Source organism: Sphaeramia orbicularis, chromosome 10 (genome assembly GCF_902148855.1).
Source record: "Sphaeramia orbicularis chromosome 10, fSphaOr1.1, whole genome shotgun sequence".
NCBI classification, from domain to species: Eukaryota; Metazoa; Chordata; class Actinopteri; order Kurtiformes; family Apogonidae; genus Sphaeramia; species Sphaeramia orbicularis.
In genome coordinates, this window is record NC_043966.1 from 29,036,520 (window position 1) to 29,062,174 (window position 25,655).

Here is a 25,655-nt window from a genome sequence, read left to right on the forward strand (position 1 = left end):
TTTTTTGTTTTTAGCATCCATTACTATTTCTGGGAAATGCATATTTGTGATGTGGTCATGTCCTGGAAATTATATGCAAACAATGGTCTGTCCTTATCTACAATCTTGTGTTGTTAACAAATACAGTAGGTGAGTTCATCATCTCAGGGTGTTATTGTCACAGCCTACAGACAGAGATGACAAACTCAGTGTACCTCAGTGCTCAGGCTTCCTCCCTGCGGCTCTGCCATCACTGGCCTGTTTCCATATGGGATGTTGTACTGCTGTGTGTGTGTGTGTGTGTGTGTGTGTGTGTGTGTGTGTGTGTGTGTGTGTGTGTGTGTGTGTGTAACAAGAAACAAGGGATTAGATTTATGTATCTCGATGGATAGGTGCATACCTTTGCTTTCCCTTGCCTGGGTCTACTTGTGGTTAGTAATGATGCTGCTGGTAGCTTTTTTCCAAGTAGCAAAAATGTTTGTGTGTGTTTCTGGCACATCAAAATGTGTTTATGTACATTTAGAAGAACTATAATGAAATATGCACCTGACACTTCAGCTACACTTTGTGAAGTTCAGTACCTAAAAATAGGTGCTGGAATTATTGTTGTTAAAAAAAAACATCATAATGGTACAGAAATTTATTTCGAAATATTTGGATTGATTTGCGGCAAAAAAAAAAGTTGAAAAGTGCATTATGGCAAAAATACCTGCTTGCTGCCGTTTCCTGTCTTTATACTGTGCTGCTCTCTAATGACCTTCCGGTATCAATTTATACTCCAGAAAATGTTCAAATATTATTCCTTTATTCATGTGTGAACTCTTACAATTATTCTGTTTTTTGTAGAGCAAGAACCGGAGCCTGGCAGATATGGAGACCCTGTAGCCAAAACCCACTCTGGCTCTGCCAAGAAAACAGTACAAGATGGTGAGTGAAGTATGGGCAGCATGATTTCCAAGTGGGGAGGTTTGATTCAATGCCTGCACAAAGTATCATGGAACATGCAGACTAAAGCAGGTTTGGTGGGAGAAATATCCTGTTTATGCACCTCCAGCTGATTTAGCTGTAAAATACAGCAAGTACATGATGTCGGTGCTGATCTGCTCACCAAGGGTATCTGTAGTTTTACATTACACCCAGTTGAAATAGCTGTCGCATTTCCCATTAAACAGCAGGTGAATTATTATAGTGTTTAGCATAATTACTTCTCCACACTGTCTTGTGATGACCATATTGAAGGAAGAGATAACCACCTCACAGCTGGGCATTTGAATCCAATGCAGCCATGCTAATTCGCAGAGGCTGATCAAAGCTGTCCCTTTCGGTGACATGCAGCTTTTTCTGAGGCTAGCCTCATTGCTAAAATTGTGGTTTGTTAGTTCAGGAAAATTGGAAATTTGCAACGTAGTGTATTCATTGGAGTAAAGATTTAGCTTCTTGCAGCACAGTGGCATACCTGTCAGCTCTGTTGTTTGTGCCTGTAGCTTAACAGAGCTTAACAAGCTAATGTGGGCGTAGTGGGCTGAAATCCCCTGCAGTCTCGTTTCTTTGAGATTACCACTGGTAACATCAGTTGCAGTTAATTTTCTTCTTGAATAAATATGACGATGTACTGCATTCAATTACATTTTGCAGAACTGGTGATGTATCAAGTTTGTTTACCATTGTTTGGCTTTGACAATTTTAATGCTTTCACTATGCATAATTTAGATATAATTAAGTGTACAAATACTTAATATAACATTATTTTTTAAATTAATCAACCCTTTTGCAGGTCATTAAATGCCAAGTGAACAGTATTTGTAGATTAATGAGCAGAGAAGATAAAGGCATAAAAAATGCACAAACTGCGTGTAATTACATGAAAGCACGGCAAATGACTTTTCTTCATTAATATATGGATCAGACCATCTTGGAAGACTCTCTCTTGTCTCAGAAGACACTAAACAAGTTCCTCAGTGGCTTTTTCAGGATGTATGTGATCATGTGTATGAATGCTTTGCTGCCCTTAGGAAAGTGCTTATATAAACGCAACCCATTCTGTGGGAAACATTTCTTCTGTCCAGATGTTTTGAAGATGTTGCGCTCATGACAATGGGATGGACACATTGGCAACCTGAACATATAAGGCGTCTGGCCACAGCTGTCACCAGCATCAAAATAATGACAGGAAAAGTAACATGGACACTTTACTGATGCTCTGGGAACTAAGGCGTCCAATACCTCACATTACAGAGAAATATATTCATGTTATACCATATTACTGCCAGTACAAACAAATAAGTCATTATAAACAGAATCAAAAATACAGATATTCAAGCAAGTTGTAGAGCCTGATAACAGGGGGACCACAGATCTCTTGTTTTTATTGTAAAACTGAGTAAAACGTTATGAAATCCAGCAATCTAAAAGATCTGAATAATTACTGTGTTATGTAGAAAATCCAAAATGCTTATATAATTTGTGATCTCACCAGTTGTTTAAGCTACCTGAAGTTGTTTAGGTGTATCACGTATTGAGTTTTTCATTTCAGTGTCATGGATGTGACACAAAGACGTTTAGGTGACAGTGTGAATTAGAGTGAATTCTGTTGCACTACTGTGCTGAAAGCAGAGTAGGTAAAGGGATAACCAAATGATGAACCTAAAAGCAAAAATATGAATATGACTTAGATTAACCAAAATGCAAAAATATAAATGACTTAGAACTCAACAAACAGAACATTGTGTTCTGTTGTCGTGTAGTTATGCAACCAACTCCACATGGTTTGATCTATTTCAGTGTGTGATAAGCTGCATGGTTTTGTAGCGTAATCCACTGTATCGAAAGTCTACATGAATCCAAAAATATGTAGATATGCAGATTGTGCTGCTTATGTAAGAGCCAGTACAAATAAACAGTAGTGGTATTTAAGTTGGCCCAAACACAGAAGTTGTCTTGTTATCTGTCCTCACTTTCTGAAATCATTGTGATTAATTCTGACTTAAAAACAAAAGAAAAAAAGAAAATTACCAATTACAGCACTGTAACATCTCTTGTTTTTCCTTTGCGCTGCTCACACTGAAATAAAAATGAATCAAACCTTAGTGTTTTAACTGGGAGTAGTTTTGTTCTGAAGCTAATTAGAACTGAGCTGTAAAAGCCCAATTGCAGCAGGTCATTTAAAAATTAGTCATAGAAGTGTTGGCCCCTGATGCGCTATTGGGCAACAAAACCTTACCTTATTTTGAAATTTATATGATCTTGTCTTCCTCTGTGTTCACCTCTTGTCTGTTCTGTGGTTTAAGTCAGTGTGTGGTGTAAAACATTTGCTGCAGGCAAGATGTGTTTTAATTTGGCACAAGCTTTGTTTTCTTGGCAAAGACAAAATGGAAAGGCTTTCTAAGCTCCCATAAAGTGAGAATATAGTGGTGCTTCTGATTGTTTTCATCATTTTGTATAAACGGATTAAATAAATAGACACAATCACTCACAATATCACATCAGACACTTGGTTTTAATACTTTTTAGAGGAAGATTATTACGAAAGTTGATGGAGTGAGAGGAGAAAGAGCTGTGATCTATTCTGACTTAACTGTAGTTTCTTTTTACACTATATATTCTTACACATGCACTTGGTGGATGACAGCTCTGGCCTCTTGTTCCACCTTCTATGTCACAGATAATTTAATGGTCTTGCACTGTCCTACACTGAGGAATTCATTAATCCTAAAGTGAGGTCTGCACATGTGCGTACGTGTGCTCTTAAACCAGGCTAATTTCATGCATATACTATTTTATTTCAGTGATCTCGACTCACATTTCAAGCAGAAAAGGCTGTGTATAAGTAATTTCAGATCGTGACAATTAGCAACTTCCACCTGAAATTAACGTCGCCTTGTATGCATGTGTTGTATTCAAATACATCTTTGCTTCTTGAGCTTTGAAGCTGCCTTCAAAGACTGTTTGATTATTCGCCTCATAGTGTTGCTTTAAAAATGCTTTGCTGCTAGCAATAGTCTTACAAAACATCCTCTTTCAGGGCGTGTGTGTGTGTGTGTGTGTGTGTGTGTGTGTGTGTGTAATGGTTGTGTGGCAGTGATGAATATTCAGTTCGCAAGCAATAGTCAATAGCCTTTTTCTCCAGATATATTTTCCCATAAGCCACATGGGCTTTCTTCTCTCTAACATCCAAACTGAAACAGCCTGTTTATCTTTTCCTTTCCTCGGTTACACCCACAATAATATGATTTGCCCATGTTTTCAATAATTAATTTTCTGGATGGTGAATCTGTTCTATCACTGCGTCCTCCCAGAGGCCTTCTCTGTGCTTTCATCCCTCCATCATTCCTCTGTGTCATCCATCGCTTCACTGCCTCTCACAGGACAAACAGTCAGACCCCAAGGAACATTCAAAAACCAGACAGAAGGAAAAATTTATCTCCTCCTGATCTGTTTGTCTTACTGGTTGCTTTCTGTCTTTTGTTTTTCCCCATGGCCCCCGAGGTGAAAGAGGCGAAACACCTTTTTAATTAGTTTATCATAGCTTGAAAATGATGCCCATTTTTCTAATAACAGTCAGGAAACCATCCTTTGGGAATGGTTGTTGGAGCTCTAGTTTATTTAATATTAAACGTGTTTATTTGTTATTAGAAACAGTAATTGTGGAGAGCAAACAATGGAAAACAGAGGTCCACAATGTTAACACACACTCACACACCCGTACACACAAAACGCAAAAACACCCCACTGACCCATGTCCATCTCAGCAGCAATTAATTTGAGGTCACCCTCTCCTCCCTGACAGGGCTTGTTGGCAATGTGGCCTCTTCTCCCAGACTCCAACTATCTTTATTATCCAATCACTGCACTCCTCTCTGGCCTCTGTCCAGTATTAGAGGACACAGGAACAGTGCTTAATCTTACCTCCCTCTGTTTTTGCCATTTTTCACCTCTTAAGGATTATAATGGGTAAAAGGAGGAAACATCTTGAGAAGACTGAAAAGTGGATGAGTAGGGCAGCTGTAATTGTAATAAACTTTTACAGCTTTCACTGTAGTGTTCTTTTTAGCTCAATACCCACTTGAAAGTGGTGTGTCATTAAATTGCAGAAGAGATGCGGTAAGTTTCTGATCGATGGCTTTTGCTACTACTCCAGGGATCTAGTTCCTGATTCGTCACTACTGTTGAACGTGTGGATCAAAGTTGACAAGGGGTTCTTGATTGAAAATTCACATGTGCACGCATGCATATGAAAAGTTAGCATTGAAGTCTGGGTTGTGTGTTGTCATCAGCTGACTGCATTCTTAGCTAGTAGTATCTAATGTTGCACATTGTTGTCATGGTAGTGAAGCAAAAGAGAGGAACTTAAGCATTCAGTGAGAGTGAGTGAACATGACCTGCACCCTGCACATACACCAAGACTGTTGTTAGCTCAGTAATGGATCAGTTGACTCACAGCAAAAAGCAGACTCCAGCATATACTACAAAAATACACAAGCACATGAGCAAGAACAAATTGCTCATAATGACCTTTAACAAATGGATGTTATGAAGAACTATATATTATCTAATTACTGTATACTGCGTTCAAATTTTTTACTAGTAAGTAGGATTGTATTGGCCTGTTTGACAGATAAATCTGTCGCTGTGAAGAAATTAAGGCTTTTCCTCGAAATTCAATATTCAGTTTTAGATATCTTATACAACACTGGAACGGAAATGAACATCCTCTATTTTTTAATATCATAATATAGTCATTTTTCATATACTCTATTCTACTTTAATATATACAGAGCCACAGGATGAATAAGAATAGATCTGTTAATTTTCTTACGCCAACATTGGGTTTCTAGCTCTGCTGTAGGTGACTGTATTCGCCCTGTGGCTCCCTGAAGGCTCAGTGCTGTGGGTTTGGAGGGAATGATAAAGTGAGAGTGGAAGGTGATGGAAGTCAGTGTACTGTATGTGCTAACCTAATCAGTGCAGGAATGTAGAACAGTAACACAGCCGCACTTACACATAAAGAGGAATAAATACTGGTACGTGATGTGGTTGTAGGACCACAAAAACTCCCAAACATATGGGAGAAAAAACTTGGCACCCACACATATTCTTAATGATGTTCACACAGAGCACATTCTTATAGATCAACTATAGATCATTCATAGAGATTATTCTGACAAGAGCTTAACGGAGATGACTTTGATCTTTGCATGCAGTCAGATAAAGCTTTTGTAGAGTATTTTCTTAGATGTACTACAACTTTTGATTTCAACAAGGAATATATTTTCTTTCATGCTCCTGCTGCGCCTAGTGAGCATGAGCTTCCAACCAAGAAATATATTGATCCACACTACCCACCACCACCACCACCACTGTATGAAAGCAGGTCTGACCAGATGGTAGCTGGGTTGTTACTGGGTTTACACCAACAGCAGAGCTTTCAAAGCGTACAATAATCACAAGGTGTCCATATTGAATTGATTTAGTTTGACTTTATATATATATATACATATATAGACTTTATTTAACCAGGTACAAAAAAAGCCTCATTGAGATTGCAAATCTCTTTTTCAAGAGTGACCTGGCCAAGAAAAGCAGCATAACACACGATTTCTGACAATACAAGACATAATCAACACATAATACAAAAACTTACAATCGATAGTTACAAAACAATCATTTGTGCAAGTTTAAAACCGTTACATTGACCAAGCTCACTGATTTCACACTCCTTTAAAAGAGCTTTAAATTCACTTTGGCTGGTTATTAAAATAAGACTGTTTGTGGAGACAGAGCAGGGATAATGCATTTTACTAGCTAATGAGCATCGGCTTTTTAATCTTACACAATCATTGGTTTATTCACACTTGACTAATGGTAATGCCCATTTAGATGGATTGGATCCAAAACCATGGCCAAACCTAAGACCTTTTATTAAAGCCTCAGTCACAAAGCTTCTTACGAACGATGGGTTCGTACAAATCTCCCGGTTCGTATGAGTTGTGGAGTTTGTAGATATTTGTAGACATTCGTGGATGGAGTAATAGTTTCTTACGGCCGTCTTAGGCAGTCCGTACGGCTGCCGCAAGAGCAACTTGAGGCCTTCGTGAGAAAATAACGTGATTTTATATTGTACGAACACCGTACAGTTATCCCGGTCTTTGTTAGGGTGCCTTGGGACCTTCCTACATCAGACCTACTGCCACTTCACAACTTATTGTGTTATAAGGTGAATGTACATCAGCCCTACGTGAAATTCGTGGCACTCTCAAGTCGATGGTAGGAAGATCTTACGCTGTTTCAGAATATTTAGATTGGTATATAAACAGTGGCCGTGTACAGCATCCCGTGTCATGAGTATTGGATTCAAGATGGTAATAATGCCCACAAGACTGAAACTTCTACAGCTACAAGATGAAGAAGAGGAAGATCCAGCGGTTGTTTTGGCTGTTTTGGTCCGACAGCAGCAAAAGAAGAGGGACATTCTAAAATGGTTAACATAAAAAACAGCTTAACATAGTTTAATGCCCCAGAACTGTGATCAATCATCACCAAAGTTTGTGCGGACATCTGTAGTCATGTCCACTTTCACCTCTGCAAAAAACGTAACATAGTTTGATCTGAGAGTGGTGTTTTTTTCATTCATTCATTTTCTGAACCGCTTTATCCTCCAGACAGTCGCGGATCCCAGCATTAGAGATGTCCACACATAATTTGGTGATTATTGATACTCTTTTCAGACATTAAACTACATTAAGCTTGTTTTTTCTTTTTCCATTAAATGTTTTAGAATGTGCGTTGTCTGTGTTTGGGATTGTGCACTGTCTGTGGAGCTGAAACAGCATTCCTGTGACGTATTAGGGAAACCGACCTGTACTGTTAGAAATTAGGAGTCATAATAAGACATCAAATTAAGAAATTTGAAGTAGAAGTTTTAAGAATAAAACAAAGATACACAAGAATAATAGAGGGAACTGAACATTAAAAACACTAACCGTCTGTCATGCATATTCTCTCCGTCAGCCTGATCCTCATCACCCGGGTACTGTGGACTGTGCATTATCTCTCTGCAGGTTTGGTGTTGTTTTTTCAAGCTTATTTTTCTGTTAATAAACCACTTTATTCTTTATATGTTCTGCGTTTGAGTCCAGTCATTCACTCCATCTTGACAGTTTGTATTCGACCCCTCTAAGAACGTCACATGTCTGCTGCACTGAATGTCACACTACTGCTGCACTGCACCTTATGTCCACCTTAAGAAAGCTGTGCGAATCTCTGTCCGTGCATCTGTTCACGTGAATGCCGTAAGGGACCCCTAATAACACCGTAATGTGTTCTTGAGATCAACTTGCAGCCACTGCAGGAACATTTGGGTCCTGGAAAGGCCTCCTGATCCATGAACATCGTGCGTTGTTCTTACGTAGTTCATAAGGCATTCGTTATTGTGCCGTGCGAAAGGCGGTTTCGTACTGCGTTCTTAGAAAATCTTGGACAAGATCGCTCACCTGACTACGAACTTAAGAATGGTCCACGAACACTCCGTGAACACTCCATTCTTATACTACCACCTTGAGAAGGTCATACGAAATGGTCCATAAATCGTTCTCACAGTGTTCATAGCCGTTCGTAACGGCATTTGTGACTGAGGCTTAACATGTGTTTTTCACTGAGCTGATCTCAAGTGGCTGGTTCTAAGTGCATTTCCTCACACCTGGCATTAGAATGTGTTTCCACATGTGTCTCCAGTGACTGATTTGGTTCCCTGCTCAGTAGGAAAATAAACAAGCTCATGTATTGCTAAAACATAGCACATATTCTCATTTCAGGTTTAACAGGATGCACTTACAATGTTTCTTTGCAAATTGAATTCACTGTGCAGCTGAGGCTTTTAAGGAGGAATGTTTCTTGCCTGTTACTGCATGAGGTGATGTTGAGAATCAATAAGTACAGCTTAAATGTCAGAATGACAACTTTGACAAATCTATTTGTTTTTATTGGCGTTCTTGCATGACATACACTTTAATGATGATTGGATCCTCAAATGCTAAACGCGTACATGAATTTCAAACTGCAGATATGCTTCCTCATCAGGAGGAAAAAATAGGCAGTGTCATTTCAGTTTGTTCAGCCAATACTGCACATGTGTAGCACTTCTAATTTACAGGTTTTCTGAAAATTCCATGTATCTTTAAAAGGGTTGTGGGTATGTAGTATTGATATTCCAAACTCTACCAGAACATGTTTAGGAACTATCAAAACCATCCAAGAATCTAATCTATACAGTATATCTACAGGCTGTATCACTCACAAAATAAAGTATAAAGCTCATCTGTATTATGGTATCATCAAGTTTTCTTCTTCAAAAAATATCTCATAACCAGTAATTTTCACAGTCAGTTTGAATAGATTCAGTGCATAATCTAATATACTGGCATCTTCGGCAACTTAGCCTTTCATTCTAAAGACTTTTGTGATCATTAAAATAATTTTTTCACATGTAAAGGTCAAAATTCTACATATAATCACGCAAAAACATTTTTACTTGTATTTTTTTTAACATTAGGTCCATAGGTGTTTGTGTTATGTAGTGAATTTGAAAATGAACCACTACCTCCTCTGTCTGCTATTACCACTGAAAAGAAATGAGTGGAGAAATCAGGTCAATTAGAAAAGCTGGTCAGTGTGACGTGTTAATGCCTGATCTCATTACTGCTCATGAACTGGCCCAGGTGAGACCATGCCCACAAAATTCATCTAGCTCAGTGACAGTTTTCGTATCCAGTAAACTGGAGCGCCGTGAAGGGAGGGTAAACATGACAAATTCATGGGGCCCAGCACTCCTGGTGGGCTCATAGAGCAGTGGAGGGGGCCTAGTGGATACAGATTAGAAGTTGTGAAAATTCCGTGTAAGATCCGCCATACAAGAGATGCATAGAAGCTGGGAGTCGGACGCTCAAAGCATGTTAAGTGTCATTTTCAGTTTCCTCTACTTGTTGCGCAGGGTAGAGATGTTGAAAAGCCAGGCTCTCATTTAGTGATGTCCCGATCTGGAGTTTTTTGCTTCTAATCCGATCTGATTTTTTGGGGGATTAGTTTTGCTGATACCGTTCCAATACCGATCCAATATGGACTTTTTACAATGAAATTTTGATTTAAATTTGGAGTCATTATTTATAGGTTATTATGCTATTATTTTACTTGAGATCACAACTGGGCTGAATGTGGATCCTGAACTAAAACAAGTATGTCACCTTTGACTCTTAACTTTAATATAATTTTTGCACTTTGCAAATTCATACTGTGGGACAAATTAGAACCTTATATTTGCCACTACTGTAGTGTGTGTATGGACAGGTCCGTCCAGGTATTATATAGGGGTGTGTTCAGTGCTGTGCGTTAGTGATGTGAAGTGGGTTACTCATGGGTCGAGTTGGAGTTTGTCAAAAGACTGTCAGTTTATTTGTGGGGCGGGTGGGGTCAGGTCAAATAATTCCACAAAAGCCCAACTGACTGAAAAAAAACAGACTTGCGCATCTCTACCAGACTTTGTAATGAGTGCACACAGAGTGAAAGTAAAACTTATAGACGCTTTACTAGTTCCTCTATGCCTCCCACTGTTGTGCGGCTTTTCCCTACCTCCAGAAACTGCACCCCCCCCGTTTCTGTACTGGGCCCAGATCAGCCTGATCTCGTGACTAAATCTGATCCGATCTTCTAAAAAATGCCAGATCGGGAGCTGATACTGATCTGTAGATTGGATTGGGACATCCCTAATCTCATTGGCTAGCTGTTAGCCAATGAGAGTCAAGCAGATTAGCATGTTGAATATTCATGAGATCACGCTGAGTCTTCCAGCAGGCTTTCTATACCATATTAGAATGGCTTGGAACTTGGTAACCAAGGCATTTCCACAAAAAATATTCCAGAGTTCATGGTAGAACTTCAGACATTAACACAGAAGTAATAAAATATGTGTGGCAGGGCACCTTTAATATGATGGGTTAACAGCATTGGAAATCCTACCATCCATTGCACCTTAAAAAGTGTGGTCTCTGATCAGATCAGAAATCAGTGCATTCTCAGTCGGCTCACACTTTGCATTATAACTTGTACTCAGATCACTCAGGATGCATGTTAATGGCAGATCTGAACAGGGCCTATGTCCTGTTAGTGTTTCTTGTTTGGTCAAAAAGCAATATTTCTAAGTTGTAAGTTTGTGGAATAATTATGTTGTATACTGCACACCATTCAATCTGTCTTCATATTTGTCTTAATGTGCATCCACCTGTCAGTGCAGAATGATAAATTGCTTAGATGAGTTTTGTAATAGGGAGTCATTTGGCTGTGCTGATATTGCTGTTTCAAAATAACAAAAGAAAAGGACAAAAGACTGAAACTGTGCTTACTATGCATTACTATGCTTTTTTTTTTTTTTTTTTAAAGAGCCTAGCTTTTTCTGGAGCACATCTGGAAAACCATCTGCTATTTCAAACCAGAATACATGTGTCTGTATTCAGGGAAATCTAGACTATATGTTTAGTAACTCGATCATATGATGCAGAGGGATGTAGCAGTCAGCATGTCTGTCAGACCGTCTATCTGTCAGTCTATGAACCACAACAGGGCATTAGAATAAATGTATATCATTGTATTATAGAACATATCTGTATTCACCTTCAGCAGTTTATCAGTTGTGTGTTGAAATGATGACTTTTTCTATTCTGTGATCTCTCCATCTTGTATATATTGTAGGCTTTTTCTGTCTTTGTCAGAAAATTATTCTTATACATGAGTAGAATTCACACACTTTAGAACCCACCACACACTTTTGTCCATTTGTTAATATCTGTTGTTGTCTCTTGCCCTCACTCCTCTCAGTTTCATCTCAACCAGCTCTCTCCATCTGCCTCACACCTACAAACTAGTATACCAGCACTCATGGGTCATCAGTCACCATTACATATGGCCAAGGACGATCCGTAGACACATTTGTTTTGCTGTCTGTGTGTGGAACAATCTCTTTAACATTCTGTGCCTTTATTGTTTCTTATCAAAGGTAGAAAGTAACTGAAATTAAGTGAGGACTATTTTCTTTTCTGTACACCTACTTTATTCCTTTGGAAATGTCTTATCTGGGAGAGTGAGTCGACTTCTGTCATTTGCACAAATTACTAACAATTGAAAAGGGAATGGCATGCTCATGTATATGTACATGGATGGCAGTAAAGCTACACTTAAGATTAGACGCAGAATAAAAGTGGGTGAGAGATTTGAACTAAGGAAAGTAAAAGAGAGGTGGCATGAGTGTGCTGCAGTGTTCCTGCATTACAATTGACTGGCTGGTTTAACTGCCAGTGCTGCTCAGTCAAGCTTTAAATAGATGGATAAAACTCTTTTTTACCATACACTCCTCTGTTCATTTCTCTTCCCAGCCTCCCGATCCTGTAAAACCTAAAAATTATTTCAGATATAATGAACACACATGTCTCCATGTTATGTTTTATGCATTTGCGAGTGTGTAAATATCTCAACTTGCTTATTGGAATTTGTGGTTTCCAATTTGTCTGGTAGCGGAGGTCACACTAATCCAAAATTGTCCTCCAATCCTCCACTAACCAGATACCAGTCTCCTTTTTCCCCGACCCTTTGCTCATCTCTTTTTCTCCTCATCCCTTCATCTCTCATTTCCTCGTGGTGATAAAGTCATTTTGAAGTAAAGTGAGGTAAGATGGGTTTGCTCCAACACTGATAGATGGGGTGAGGACAGGCACAAATAAGCAGGCGATAGAAACACACTGCAGAACAGACATCAGTGGAAAGGCTGGCATGTAAAATGCATATATTCTGGAGAATGTGTTTCACAGACTGCAAGGAAACCAGCATGGTACTTAGTTATGAAAGATGTGTGTAGCGTACAATGAATCTCTTCTCTTGAGCGTATCTTATTTTTCGCATCTTGAGAGTATGTTGTCTTTGTTTATATAATTCATAGATAAAGAAAACACTTGTTTATCCTTTGATGGCCCCAGATATATGCAGTTTTGTTTTGTTTATACTTGATATGTGGAGCTGTTCATTCATTTTTGCAGATGGTTGTTGAGATTGCAATGTTACAGCAAGCTGGTCGAAGAAAACTGCTATCATGTCTGAGTCTCTGGCCGATTTACTGCTGATAAACCGGCATGTAAACAACAGCGCGGTGTGTGATCAGGTCAAAAACTAGTAGAAGTACACATTAGACACCAGCTGTGGCTCAAACACAACCCATTAGGCCACTAATGGAGACAAGGCCGCTCTCACTTTATGATGTTAACAGCCACATGCTAATGAGCTGTACATAATGCAGGGCTTTGATCTATATAGTCTTTGCTCAGTCATAATTAACACAGGATTTGAAATAATTTTCAGTGCACTCACCATGGTGATAGCATATGTTCTATGCTGAGTATGTGCTGTAAAAATTCACTTTGTCTTTTATCTAACTTTATTCTTTTCATCTTTTTAGTTGTCTTTGCTCTTAATGAACAAGTTTTTGTGCATCTGGTACAACAAGTGTGATTGACAGGTCAATTGTGAGCACCCATCCAAGACCCACCGCTTGACTCTCACATCATTTGCAGTGAAGGCTCTTGTCTCCCTTTTACTGCCACTTTCTCACTCATTCCACCTTCTGTTTTCCCTCCTCCTTCTGTCAAATGAAAGCGGGTTTGTGCTGTTATCCTAGTGTGAAATGACACAATGCTCAGAGTCAATGAGCTGCTTTGATCTTTTGTCACCTTGGACACCAGCCAGTTGTGCCTCGCTGCCACAGCGATAATGTCACAGAGGAGATTGATTGGAAGGGGATGGAGTCCACATTTTAGAGAGAGTAGTCCTCATTAAGCAGCTTATACTGCGGAAACCTCAGCGTTTACCTTTTACTATTCTTCTTCTCTTCCTTTTTCTCCACGTCAATAGTTTTCTGCCAGCTCTAGTTAGTAGAACGTGAGAATCTGCCAGCTGGAAAAGAACAGCTTGATGTTTTGCTGCCTCAACTTTCAGCTTCAGTATTCATACATTGTGTTAATTCTCTAGTGATGCATGCTTCCACAAAGTTATCTTTGCAGTGCAGAGATAAAGTTTGTTTTTGGTCTATCCTGACAGATCCAGATGCAACCAAGGATCCCTGTCTGAAGGTACGATGCCCTCCCCATAAGGTGTGTGTAAGCCATGACTACCAGACAGCCATCTGCACCAATCACAAGCAGCCAAGCCACAGGTAAGAGCCAGTAATTATGCGTCAATGTTTTCTACAAGAATTGAGTTGTTGAGTTTTTTCTGTGTCCTGAATTTAGGAACCATTACTATTATGTTAGAATAAACCCCTCTAACCAAGAATTACTCTGCAAGTATACTGCAGACCCTTAAGGTCGATTTGGATAATTACATCCAGTTGGTGGAAGAAATAAAGTAGCATTTTGTGTTTTTTGCAGTGTGTAGGAATCCAGTGCGCTTCACTAACAAACATACAGACATACTGTATATTCTTTCCACCAATTAATTTTAATCAAACTATCAGTTTATTTGTGCTCTATGGACTCTGACAAACATTCGCTGCCCTGTCAGCACCCAATTTGTTTGTGTTTTCAACCTTGCCATGCTGTCAATTTTAAGGTTTTTTAATTTTTCACTTCAACAAACATTCCCCCCAAAAGACACAAGCATGTGTTTTGTCTCCTTCATGGGCTTAATTGATTTCTTCAAGTCATTTCCTTCCAAGATGTTTTCTTTTCTTTGCATTGCATGCAAGTCCTATTTGCTCCTTAGTATGTCAAATTATTCACCTAAAATAATCATGTTTCCAAACAACACTCACTGAAGCTGTGGACCATGATAATATTCCATCTAAGTAAGTTAAATTAGTAGAATTAATTGGCATAACACTGATTCTTTGTCCTCCAGAGGACAAAACACATTTTATTGCTCTCAGAACATTTGAAGTAGGTATTGTGAAAGACAGTTAATGGACACTTTGGTGCAGCATTGTTTTGTATATAGATGATTGATCTGATCATTGTTATTAACGTTTAACAGCATTACCTCTTTGAAGATGCCCTGTATACTTTTTGGTGTCATTTTTGCACTTTACTAACACTTGTAGGCTATCAGTTATATTTTCTGACAAAAAGCTGATGAAATGAAAGCCCTGTCATAACTTGACAGATTTAATGGAGCTCAGTGCAGATGTCTTGACTCCCCTTATTGGCTGATAATATTTGGCTGCAGGCTTCAACATAAGTAGTGAAGTGGTGAGCTCTAACTCAAAAGCCATTATGGAGAGTTTGCAGTGTTAATTCCTTTAGACCTCTGTCCTGCTGTGAGAGACTGTAGCACCGTCAAATCAGGCCTTTTCAGATTAGAGACTCTCAGCAGGATAGTGAAGTACACTGGTATGAGAGGGAGAAAGAGAGATCACTTTCCTGTCCCCTTTGAGTACACATCATTTATGAGCGTTTTCACATTGGGTATCCGAGTCCGTATCCGACTATGTTGGACCCCCAAGTCCACTTAATTTTATCAGTGTGAATACAAACGTTCCATGCGCAAGTACCATACCTGAGTCCAGCTGAGAAGGTAGTCCTCGGTACAGACTGTGTGGATTCCAGTACGGAACGTTGCCGTGTGAAAGTGATCTGTATCCAAGACCATAGACGGCACTCATGTTGTCTCCTGAAAAAGCTTCGGATCCACGGGGCACGGTCTCACCTTACTGACCAAACCACTCGGTGATATATCAGGGACAACGAAGGTCGTTCTTCTTCTCTTTGCCTCAAACAGGCTAACAGAAAAGTATCGCCTGTGAACAGAACAGTCGCGTGGTTGATGGCGTAAAGGTGAAGACACACCAGCCCAATTTTCAGCGGTCGGACATCGTCAGGCAGTCTGGCGAGGTCAGTGACATGAGTCTGGTTGGTGTGTTCTCTACGATCGGTCTTCATTAATGCCATCGCCAGTTTTTCGGCCAGTTCAACATGTGTGGTCAGCCACTACTTGTCATTCAGTCAAACCGATCTGATTGGTGGAGGGACGGCCCTTGACTAGTGAATCAGTGAATGTGGGTGAGGGTTACTGAAGGACTGTATTAGGATAGTTCGTTGTGTGTATGCTTCATTCGTCCCCGGGGCGTCGGTCAGGACACAATAAGCAGGAGGTTTGAGTTCAGTTTAAAACGTTTACTGATGAGGCTGGGCACAGTACAGGCATGGGTTAACTTCAGCTTTGGCACTGACAGTATAATCATATGTATATGTGGGTTATACGCGTGTGTGTGTGGTTTCTGTAACACAACAGAAATAAAGTAGGTATTAGTACGACCCAAATACAAGCACACTGTGTCACATTACTGTGATAACAGAATCAGTACACAATTACAGTACTCATATGACAACAGTATTAATAAACAATGTTACATGGATGCATGAATTAAACATCATAAAATGAATAATGTCCACTTATACTAACTGCACAGACCTTAGCCAGACTGAACAATGATCCAAACAGTACTTCTGACATTGTAAATGCCACTTAATGAGCGTACCGAACATCAGAGAAAGGACTGCTGTTGCCGAACATGCGGTAATGTCGGCACCCATAGACTACACGTGTCGGACTGGTTACAGACCCGACAGGCCGAATAACATGCAGTCACTTGCAGTAAACATGTAGTACACATTCAGAAACTGATTTACATTGATTGTATACCACAGAAAACAGTGAAAATATGTTAAAGACACGGGACAAACAACACCGAAACTAACTTAGCTAGCGGTAGCATTTTCAGTCCGTGCCGATTAAACGGCGGCGCAGCAATAAAACACGGGTAAATGGTAACACTCAAACATCATAAACACCATAAAACAAGCACACAGAAACAACAGTACAGATGTAAATAATGTACTCACGGTAATCAAAGACGCACACTAACTCGTCAGTGCGACATGACAGAGAATTAGCAGATACAACAGCAACGATCTGTGTGCACTTCTGTTAAGACTACATTACCCATAATGCATTGCGCCTTAAAGCAACAGGGGCCTATCCCAACAGATAGTAGAGGACGACAACCAGCACAAGTGATTGGAACCTTTGTAACAGTGAACGAGAAGTTTCCATGTGAATACAGCTATGCCAAGGTACTTCCCACTATTATTGTCTTCTATAATAGGCCATTCACTGCTCATATCGTATCTGAATGAGTGCCAGTCAGTGTTGACTATGGACTTCATTCATTCCATGAAGTGAACACTGTTAGCATTGTCAGCATAGTGCAATTTCTTCTTAGTTTTCACCTGTGACATCTTTCCTCTTCCACCAGAAGAAGCCCGGGTGCTGACCACACCAGTATCTTCTTATTACTAGCCATCTGTTCAACAAGTACAACAGCAACAACCCTTCTTGATTACTCAACACTCTCTGCTGACAACAATGACTGATGACAGCGAGCTCTGTGTTTAGAGAGATGTTCCGTCATTTTCCGGTTTTACGTCTTGCGCGAGCACAGAATGTACGCTGAAGTCGGTAGTCAATTTGGTGTTTTCTTCACACTTTTTTGACTATTTCGGGGAGACGGGAGCTGACTGATAGTCGGGCTACCTTTTCTGGTGACGATCGGCAGTCGGGTTGGTGTGTCTTCACCTTAAGGGTTTGTCATTTCCACGTTTGTTGGATAGCTACATAATTCCTTCCACACTGCCACCTACTGTTTCGGCCCTGTAACACCCACTCATTCTCAGGCATGGTACATGCTTGTGAATGCAGCATATGCAGGAAAGGTGTGAGCGTATCCAGGTACAGCACAGATCTGGATACTCAGTCTGAAAACGCCCTATGATTGTCTGTTTTATCTGTCTATAGTCATCTGTTTCATTGTATGCATGCATTATATCCTGAGACAGTTTCTATTGTCTTCCAATGAGGTTACAAGTCCACACGACACAGACACAGTATAGAGAACATTTACACATTGACAGATAGAAGGTCTGTTTAAAACAACTTTAACTAGACCAAAAAAGTGTGTGTGTGTGTGTGTGTGTGTGTGTGTGTGTGTGTGTGTGTGTGTGTGTGCGTGCGTGCGTGTGTGTCGGGGGGGGGGCAGAAGACTAATTCATGAAAGAGTATGAACTAAAATATGTTTCACTTGCTGTTTAAAGCTTTCATAGTATTTCAACCCACCTGCTTTGCCACATTTTTGCAAGAGGTACTTCATATGAGTGGTGAAGTATTGGATTTTGGGAGAAAGTGATCATCATCTGGTAATAGGGTTACCACATTTTGTACTTTATGTGGGATTGCACAGCAATTTTATCCCTTGTCTATTTCAAAGGGCCTCATGCAACAACCACTCATACCATCAAAGTTGTTTTTGAATTCCACACGTGTAATTTAGGGGAAGTTGCTGCGTTCATTTTTTTTTTTTTTTTTTTTTTTTGAGTTTGTGATTTGTTTTTCTTTCAGGCACCAACATGACTTTACCATAATTCTCAATAGTCTTTTTTATTATCAACTGACTGGATACATCATTACTTTGAAGCAATTTTAAGTATGAAAACCCTATACACATCATTATTTCTTGGAATTTTATTTGACAAAGATGATGACTTTTATCACATATATACATTCACACAGGTTTCAGAAGTTTTGAGCATTTGCTGAATCATATTTGGCAGTCTGTTCAACACCATCTTATTAAAAAAATTAAAGGAAGGTCAGATACAAATATGAAAATGGTCTTGCACGATTTTGTTTACTTTGTGCATGAGTTAGGAAAGTTGCATTCTAATTAAATGTTTCACATGCTGAAGCCTAACCTGCACGGTCTATTTTATGTGTTTGTTTTTTATTTTAAATTAGACATAGCAAAATTTAAGATGACATGGCAGCATTGTTAACATGCCTCACATTCTCTCAGACAAACATGGGCTTTGGGCCACATTTGGTTTGTTGGGATCTGGTCACCCTATCTGGCAGGTTCCCTCTGTCTTCCACTTAGTATTATTTAGTGTTCATATCTGTATTATTAGTTTTATTTGCAGATACCATATGTACATGTAATGCATTGTGGAAACGGGTCAATATTCAATTCAGAACCGCTTTGTCGTTGAGGGAGTCATGGGGATGCCAGAACTTGTCCTACCTACCAGCAGATAAGGGCAGGGTACACCCTGGATGTGTCACAGGTCATCATAGGGCTGACATATATAGAGCTCTGGAAAAAATTAAGAGACCACATGCAATTTCCTTTGAAATCAGCATGTCTGTTGAATTCCAACACCCTATTACACCTTATTCTATGTAAAAAACACCTGATCCATGTCCTATTTAAGGAGAAGTATAAAAACCACTACTGTGACCATCACTGTCTTCTTGCAATAGACAAAAACAGTGCTATTAGTACCACAAAAGTAACTGGAATCCAAAAATAACTTTTGAAAGCTTTTGGACTTCTGCTCTGACAATGTTCCCAAATGCTGAAGACTGGTTTTCTATCAGGACAATGCTCCTGGCCTCAGCTTGGTCAATAAAGGTGTGGATGACGGACCACCAAATGAAGACCCTGTCGTGGCCAGCCCAATCTCCAGATCTGAACCCACTTTGAAAACTTCTTGAATATAATCAGAGGAAGATGGATGGTCACAAGCCATCAAACATTGCTGAGCTTCTTGAATTTCTCTGCCAGGAGCCGCATAAAGTCATTCAACAGCAATGGAGGAGAGACAAGACACGTGAAAGCTGTCATTGAAAATCAGGGTTATTCCACCAAATACTGATGTCTGAACTTTTCCCGAATTACAACATTAGTATTGTGTTGTTTAGAAATAGATATGAACTTGTTTTCTTTGCATTATCTGAGGTCTGAAAACACTGCATCTTTTTGTTATTTTGACCATGTGTTGTGTTCTGCAAATACATGCTTAAAATAACAATATTTTTATTTGGCATTTGGGAGAAATGTTGTCAGTAGTTTAGAGAATAAAACAAAAATGTTTCTTTTTTTTTTTTTTTCCCAGAGCTGTAGATAAATACCCATTGACTCCCATTTTCACGACTATTGGTGATTTAGATTGTCTGTCAGTGTGTGTGAAAAAATTCCACATGTTCATGTCAGTAGTTGATCATTTGTTGGAGTCACATCAGTTTCTATCGGTAAGAGTCTGCCTGTAATTGCAGTGCAGGTTGATAGATCAGGAAGCAGAAGGGTGGTCTTTGAGAGCTCTTTGAAGGAAAATTGCTGCAAGCTTTGACTCAAACATAATTATACTACTCATTGAAAAGGCCACCCAGAATAGGATCTCACCTTATTCAAATAACAACTAGAAACTCTGAAACTTTTCAACCTTTCTGTGCGACTGCTTTTGTTTAGTTTTGACACTATTTCTGCTCAGAAAGTTTCTTATTTGCCCCAGCACGTTTTTAAGACAGTAAGCATTTCCACAGCAAGAACTTAACTGAAGAACTTACATGGTTGTTGTCTCACTCGGCCCTCTCAACCACCGTGTCTCCACTGCAGAGACGGACCCACTGCCGATGTAATCAGTTTCAATAACTGTGGAATCATTATGTGACCACTTCAGCCATAGAATGTAAGCAATTCCAGCATTGCCTGCATTGGTCCACTTATCTTACAATAGTCTTTTGATTGTAAAATCTGTCTATACTCCTGAACCCTACCATTTACCACTCATCTTTTGTGGGGCTTTTAAAATGCTGCTTGTTACCTTAAAGCTCCACCCAGGAGTTTTCAGGGCTGTTTGGAGTACCTAGCCTGAAGCAGGGACTCGGTTAGACCTCGTAAAGGTTCCTCTAATTTGACCTGTGGGGGGCAGTTCCTGCAGTGGAGACATGCACCAATGGCCACCGGCCCCATGCAATTACCCCTAAGTACCTGTAGTGGAAACGCTCCTATTAATACATAAAATGTGGAGGATGAATGACAGCCTCCTTCACCTTCACCTCTTTGAACCTCATTTTGAGGATTACAGTGAACTACCAAATGTGACACATTTAGAATCAACTTCAGACCTTTTATCTGCTACATTTGTCATAGAATAACCAGGGAACAGGACATATCTGGACATGACGCTGCTTTTCAGTCAGTGGTTCAATTACTTTTTTGAACCTCTGAAAATGGAGGGACAATGATTAAAATGGTTAGAATTTCTAAATGGTTACTGCAATTGGTTCATTTCACATTCACTGTGTGTGTGTGTGTGTGTGTGTGTGTGGGGCGGGGGGGGGTTTAAAGAGGCAAAATGACAAAATTTGTGTCTCTGTCCAAATACTTATGGACTTGACCGTATATGTGATATGCCTGATGTACTCTCAAAAGTGTACTTCCTATCTTTATGTATTTACATTTTGTCTTACAAGGAGAGAAAACCTTGGATTTCTTACGTGAGAAATACAAATGCTCAGTCACAGATTGTTTTCTCTGTCTGTTTCAGTGTGAAAGCCAGGAAAGGCAGCTTAGGCCACCAGCACAGGGTGGAGGCTGGTGCTCATGGGAAATGTCGACTGTGTTCAGCTCTGCAGTCAAATCCTGTGTGCGGATCTGATGGACACACGTACTCATCCAAGGTGAATATGCCTTTTACCTTTATGTTCACTTAATTTCCACTCTCCCCTTTCCGTTTATCTTTTGATTTCTCCATGTCTGTCATTTTCACCCCAAACATCATTCGTTAATACTTTTCCAGTTTGGTTTTACCCAAAAATTCAAGGGGATTTCCTAAATAATGAGTATTTCAGATGATGTGTCATTTTAGTCTTTTTCTAGATAGTACTGCTTTCTGTCTTTTACATGTAACTGTGTTTTTTTTCCCACTTCTCATTAATTCTCTTGTCACTTGAGAGGCAGTTGTCAGAGATCTCTCTCAGCTTGAAATTGTCTCTGGAGGATTGGAAATGATTGCTAATATCCATCATTTCATCTGACTTGAGCAAATCTTTTGGAGAAGGAACTCAGTTGTGTTTTCATAGCTGATCGTCCAGATAATAGAAAGCAGACAGCAGTGTATTTAACATTTGATGACTTGCATTGTTGGGGAATGGTGAATTATATGTAATTAAATTAGCTTGCTAGTTGTTGAATTGATTGTGGTTTCATCACTTCTTGACATTTTTTGTGTAGTTGGCTTCTAAAAATATACATCACAAACATTGTACCACTATAAAAGTGAAATAATGATTTCTTTTTTTTATTTTACTATTGCTTGTCACTGTAATTGCAGCCCCTTTCAGGAGCCTGGTCCCTTTTGTTCCTTGTTTCTTCCATTCTGTCCACTGTGATGATGACAATGGCTGTACATTTTTCATTCCTTCCTTCTTGTACTTAGTGGGTTATTTTATTTTTATAATAATAATGGATTAGATATCTATGGCGCTTTTCAAGGCACCCGAAGCACTTTACATTATTGATCCATAATTTATTCGTTCACACATTCACACTCTGGTGGTGGTAAACTACATTTGTAGCTACAGCTGCCCTGGGGCAGGCTGACGGAAGCGTGACTGCCAGTTCTCGCCAAACAGCCCCTCCGACCACCACCGAACATTCATATATGTGTGTATGTGCGCATTTGTGACACTGTAGGCAAGGTGGGTCAAGTGTCTTGCCCAAGGACACAACGACGCATGACTAGGACAGAGTGGGATTCAAACCGCCAACACTTTGGTTATTGGATGACCTGCTCTACCTCCTGAGCCATGGCCACCCCACATGACCTCTGGACAATCAGGCAATTGTGATTGGCATTTTTCTAAGTATCTTTATTTAACCAAATTATACAGTATTTCTCCCCAGGGTAACTTTAATTTAGTTCAATTGAGTTTCCAGGAGCAAAGCTATGATTTCACATTATGTATAGTTATCTGTGGGGTTACAGTTTATCTCATGCTAAGAAATGGTTTGATTGTCAAACAGCAGAGGAATCCTTGTGAATGTTGCTACTCAGTTATTCTCTTTAAAAAGATTTGTTTAACCTCCTAAGACCCAGGAAATGTCAGCAAAGTACAAGCTTTTTTGTTTTTTATTAAATAAGTGCCTATAGTGGAAACATCATGATGCAACAGTTTTTCAGATGCAGTTTTTAAAATCTTTATGGAATGTCCTTTGTGGTGGACAGTTTTCTTTTCTTTTTTTTTTTTTTTTTTTTTGTTTAAAGTTGTGAAACTCTTGTCCACAAATGTGGACAGAAAACCCATAGCTGGGTCTTAGGAGGTTAGAGGGAGCAAATTGCAAAACAAAAAAAAAAAAGAAGTTTTTTAATTATTCTTTTATTATCAAATAGATCTGGAGGCTCTAAAAATAACATTAAACTGTCAAAGTGATCAATTTATGTAGAAATAAAAGCTGCCCCTCTTCAGATTACTGGGCTTTCAAAACAAACCATTTGGATTTGTGGAAACTTGTGATGTCACAACTGTACCAACTCCACTTTCTGTCAGTCCTATAAATCCCTCAGAACCACCAGAGTCTTCCTGACACCCTGACATGAATTGACAGGGTTTCTACATGTTAATGTCCATGGTACTGACAGCGAAGAGGTGAGAGCAGCAGCCTATTATTATTATTATTTTTATTATTCCTGTCCTGAAACCCCTCAGAAAGAGTTGAGTTTTGAGCTTTTGTATAGTTGTTAATTTTATGTGATAAACATTTTGTTTATTCACTTGCCTCAGGCATCCTATTATTGTGAAAAGTGGCCCCCGGGTATCCCTGAACTAAATGTTTTTCGATGTGATCTTACTCGTCCAGCCTTCAGCCTCCAACCCTAAGGTGTGACACAGCTCGCGGTTACAAGTTACAGCCTGTCGTGTTGGAGACATGAGTCCTAATGACCTACCTACCTGAAGGCTGTGTCTTCCATGCGGTGAAGAAGTGTTAAAGGGGAAACAAGAGGAAAGAGAAAGAACAAAAAGAAGAGGAGGGCCGGGAACTCCCTCTGCTCTCTGCGGTAATTTAGTTGGAGGGGTTCAGTTAGCTGCTAAAGTGATGGGTCCCTGTGGCCCAACTTAAACTTTGCTCACCAGTGAGCTGCTCTGTAACACACTGGTCTCAGGCTTATTCATGTTTTATTATTACATTACATGCCTCCTTCATCGTAACCACACACACTCAGGATCCTATTAAGAGGACAGAGCTCTTATCTCCTGAGAGGTTTCAGCCCACTAAAGTTAAGTCTATTACTCCACTCCTCTTGATTCCTCTCCCTTCGTTTCCTGTCGTCTAACAGGACAGGGAGGGCTGGGGGTTGGAGTTGCAGTAAGGATGTCTTTATGTTATTGCAGGGTTTGTAGATGCTCTCCTCTACTTTTGTGTCTTCTCTCCTCCTCTCTATTTTTATACCACCAGGTGTTAAAACATTGTTTCATCAAAACCACATTAACCCCTGGAAGGAGACAAACATAAAGATTCATGGGGCCTCTCAGTGTGCTGACAGTGACTGGGGGAGGTCATTCATTTCCTGGGCTTCCTCACCCTCTCTCTTTATCTCCCTCCCCAGACAGCTAATTCAATATGTTGAGAACAGGCCAGAGCTCTGTTCCTTTGTCAACAAATTTCATTAGGCAACATTAGCAGCACTATCAAAGAGGTGACAGGGAGGAAATGATGGATATGAATAAGAACGTGGGAAATGAAACCGCGGGCTGGATAAAGCTAAGCCTGTGTAAGGCACATTTTGGTAAGATATCTGTACAAATGTTTATGCACAGTCATGGTCTGCACTGACAAAACGTCGTCGCCACCTTGCAAACTGAATTTACATAACTCATTTCAGCTTTCATTATTCTCCTAGGTAGGTTTTTGTAATTGGATTTTTTTTCTTCCAACTAGTCCAAACAATTTCTTGCCCCTCACTTACCTGAAATGAGATTTATACTGTTAAATTACATTCTGAAGTAGTCCGTCTTGTTGTTTGCATCGCATTAGGTTCGTAACGCTGAGTATAATAAAATGGCACATGGCCTCTTTTCTGTCTAATGATGTGTTTACATGACTGACTAATGGACACTATTTACAGAAGATAAATCATCAGTCTTTTTTAAAACAATGTGTCTCTTAACCAGTTCAACAAAGACATTTGTCATATACAATTTTGACTCCGTATTCATATGCATTTATTATTGTATTATTGTTCTCTCATAACATTTGGAGACATATTATTAAGATCAATGGAAAGAGCAGTGAATTATTCTGCTCTTTCCATAAAGTACCTGAAGGACCTTCATATGCTGCTCAGCTTTTCCAATACCGGCATGGCTGTTTTTGACATTTCCACTGTGCATCAGTAGGAAATATCAGATATTATCAAATATTGCCTCAATTTCTGGTACCATGTCTTCTGAAGGGACTCAAAGTGATACTAAACATAATATAAAGTCATGCAGATCACAGATTGGTTGATTAAAAATCATCACTACATTAATTCTTTAAAAATGTGTGTCATCAAGTTGCAGCAGAAAGCCAGGCTAGTGGGAAATCTCTGACAATGCTCATGTACAATTTAAGTAATTTCTATTTTAATAAATCAACCACAGATTTGGAGTCTAGACACTAAATTTTCACGTCAAGAATCTTTTTATAGCTTTTTAAATTTTTTTCTGAATTATATTTAAACTTGGTCTCAGTCGTCTAAGCAGCATGTAACAGTATG

At 39.5% G+C, this 25,655-nt stretch overlaps 1 protein-coding gene across 2 annotated transcripts in view; it reads left to right on the forward strand.

Moving 5' to 3' along the window:
* Positions 1 to 25,655, forward strand: part of spock1 (SPARC (osteonectin), cwcv and kazal like domains proteoglycan 1) — a 133,006-nt gene that overhangs the window by 80,977 nt on the left and 26,374 nt on the right. For both annotated transcript variants that reach the window (XM_030145283.1, XM_030145282.1), the window contains 3 exons: positions 826 to 906; positions 14,107 to 14,221; positions 21,444 to 21,576. In XM_030145283.1, coding sequence (XP_030001143.1) covers positions 826 to 906; positions 14,107 to 14,221; positions 21,444 to 21,576 — 329 coding nt within the window. The remainder of the gene's footprint in view (positions 1 to 825; positions 907 to 14,106; positions 14,222 to 21,443; positions 21,577 to 25,655) is intronic.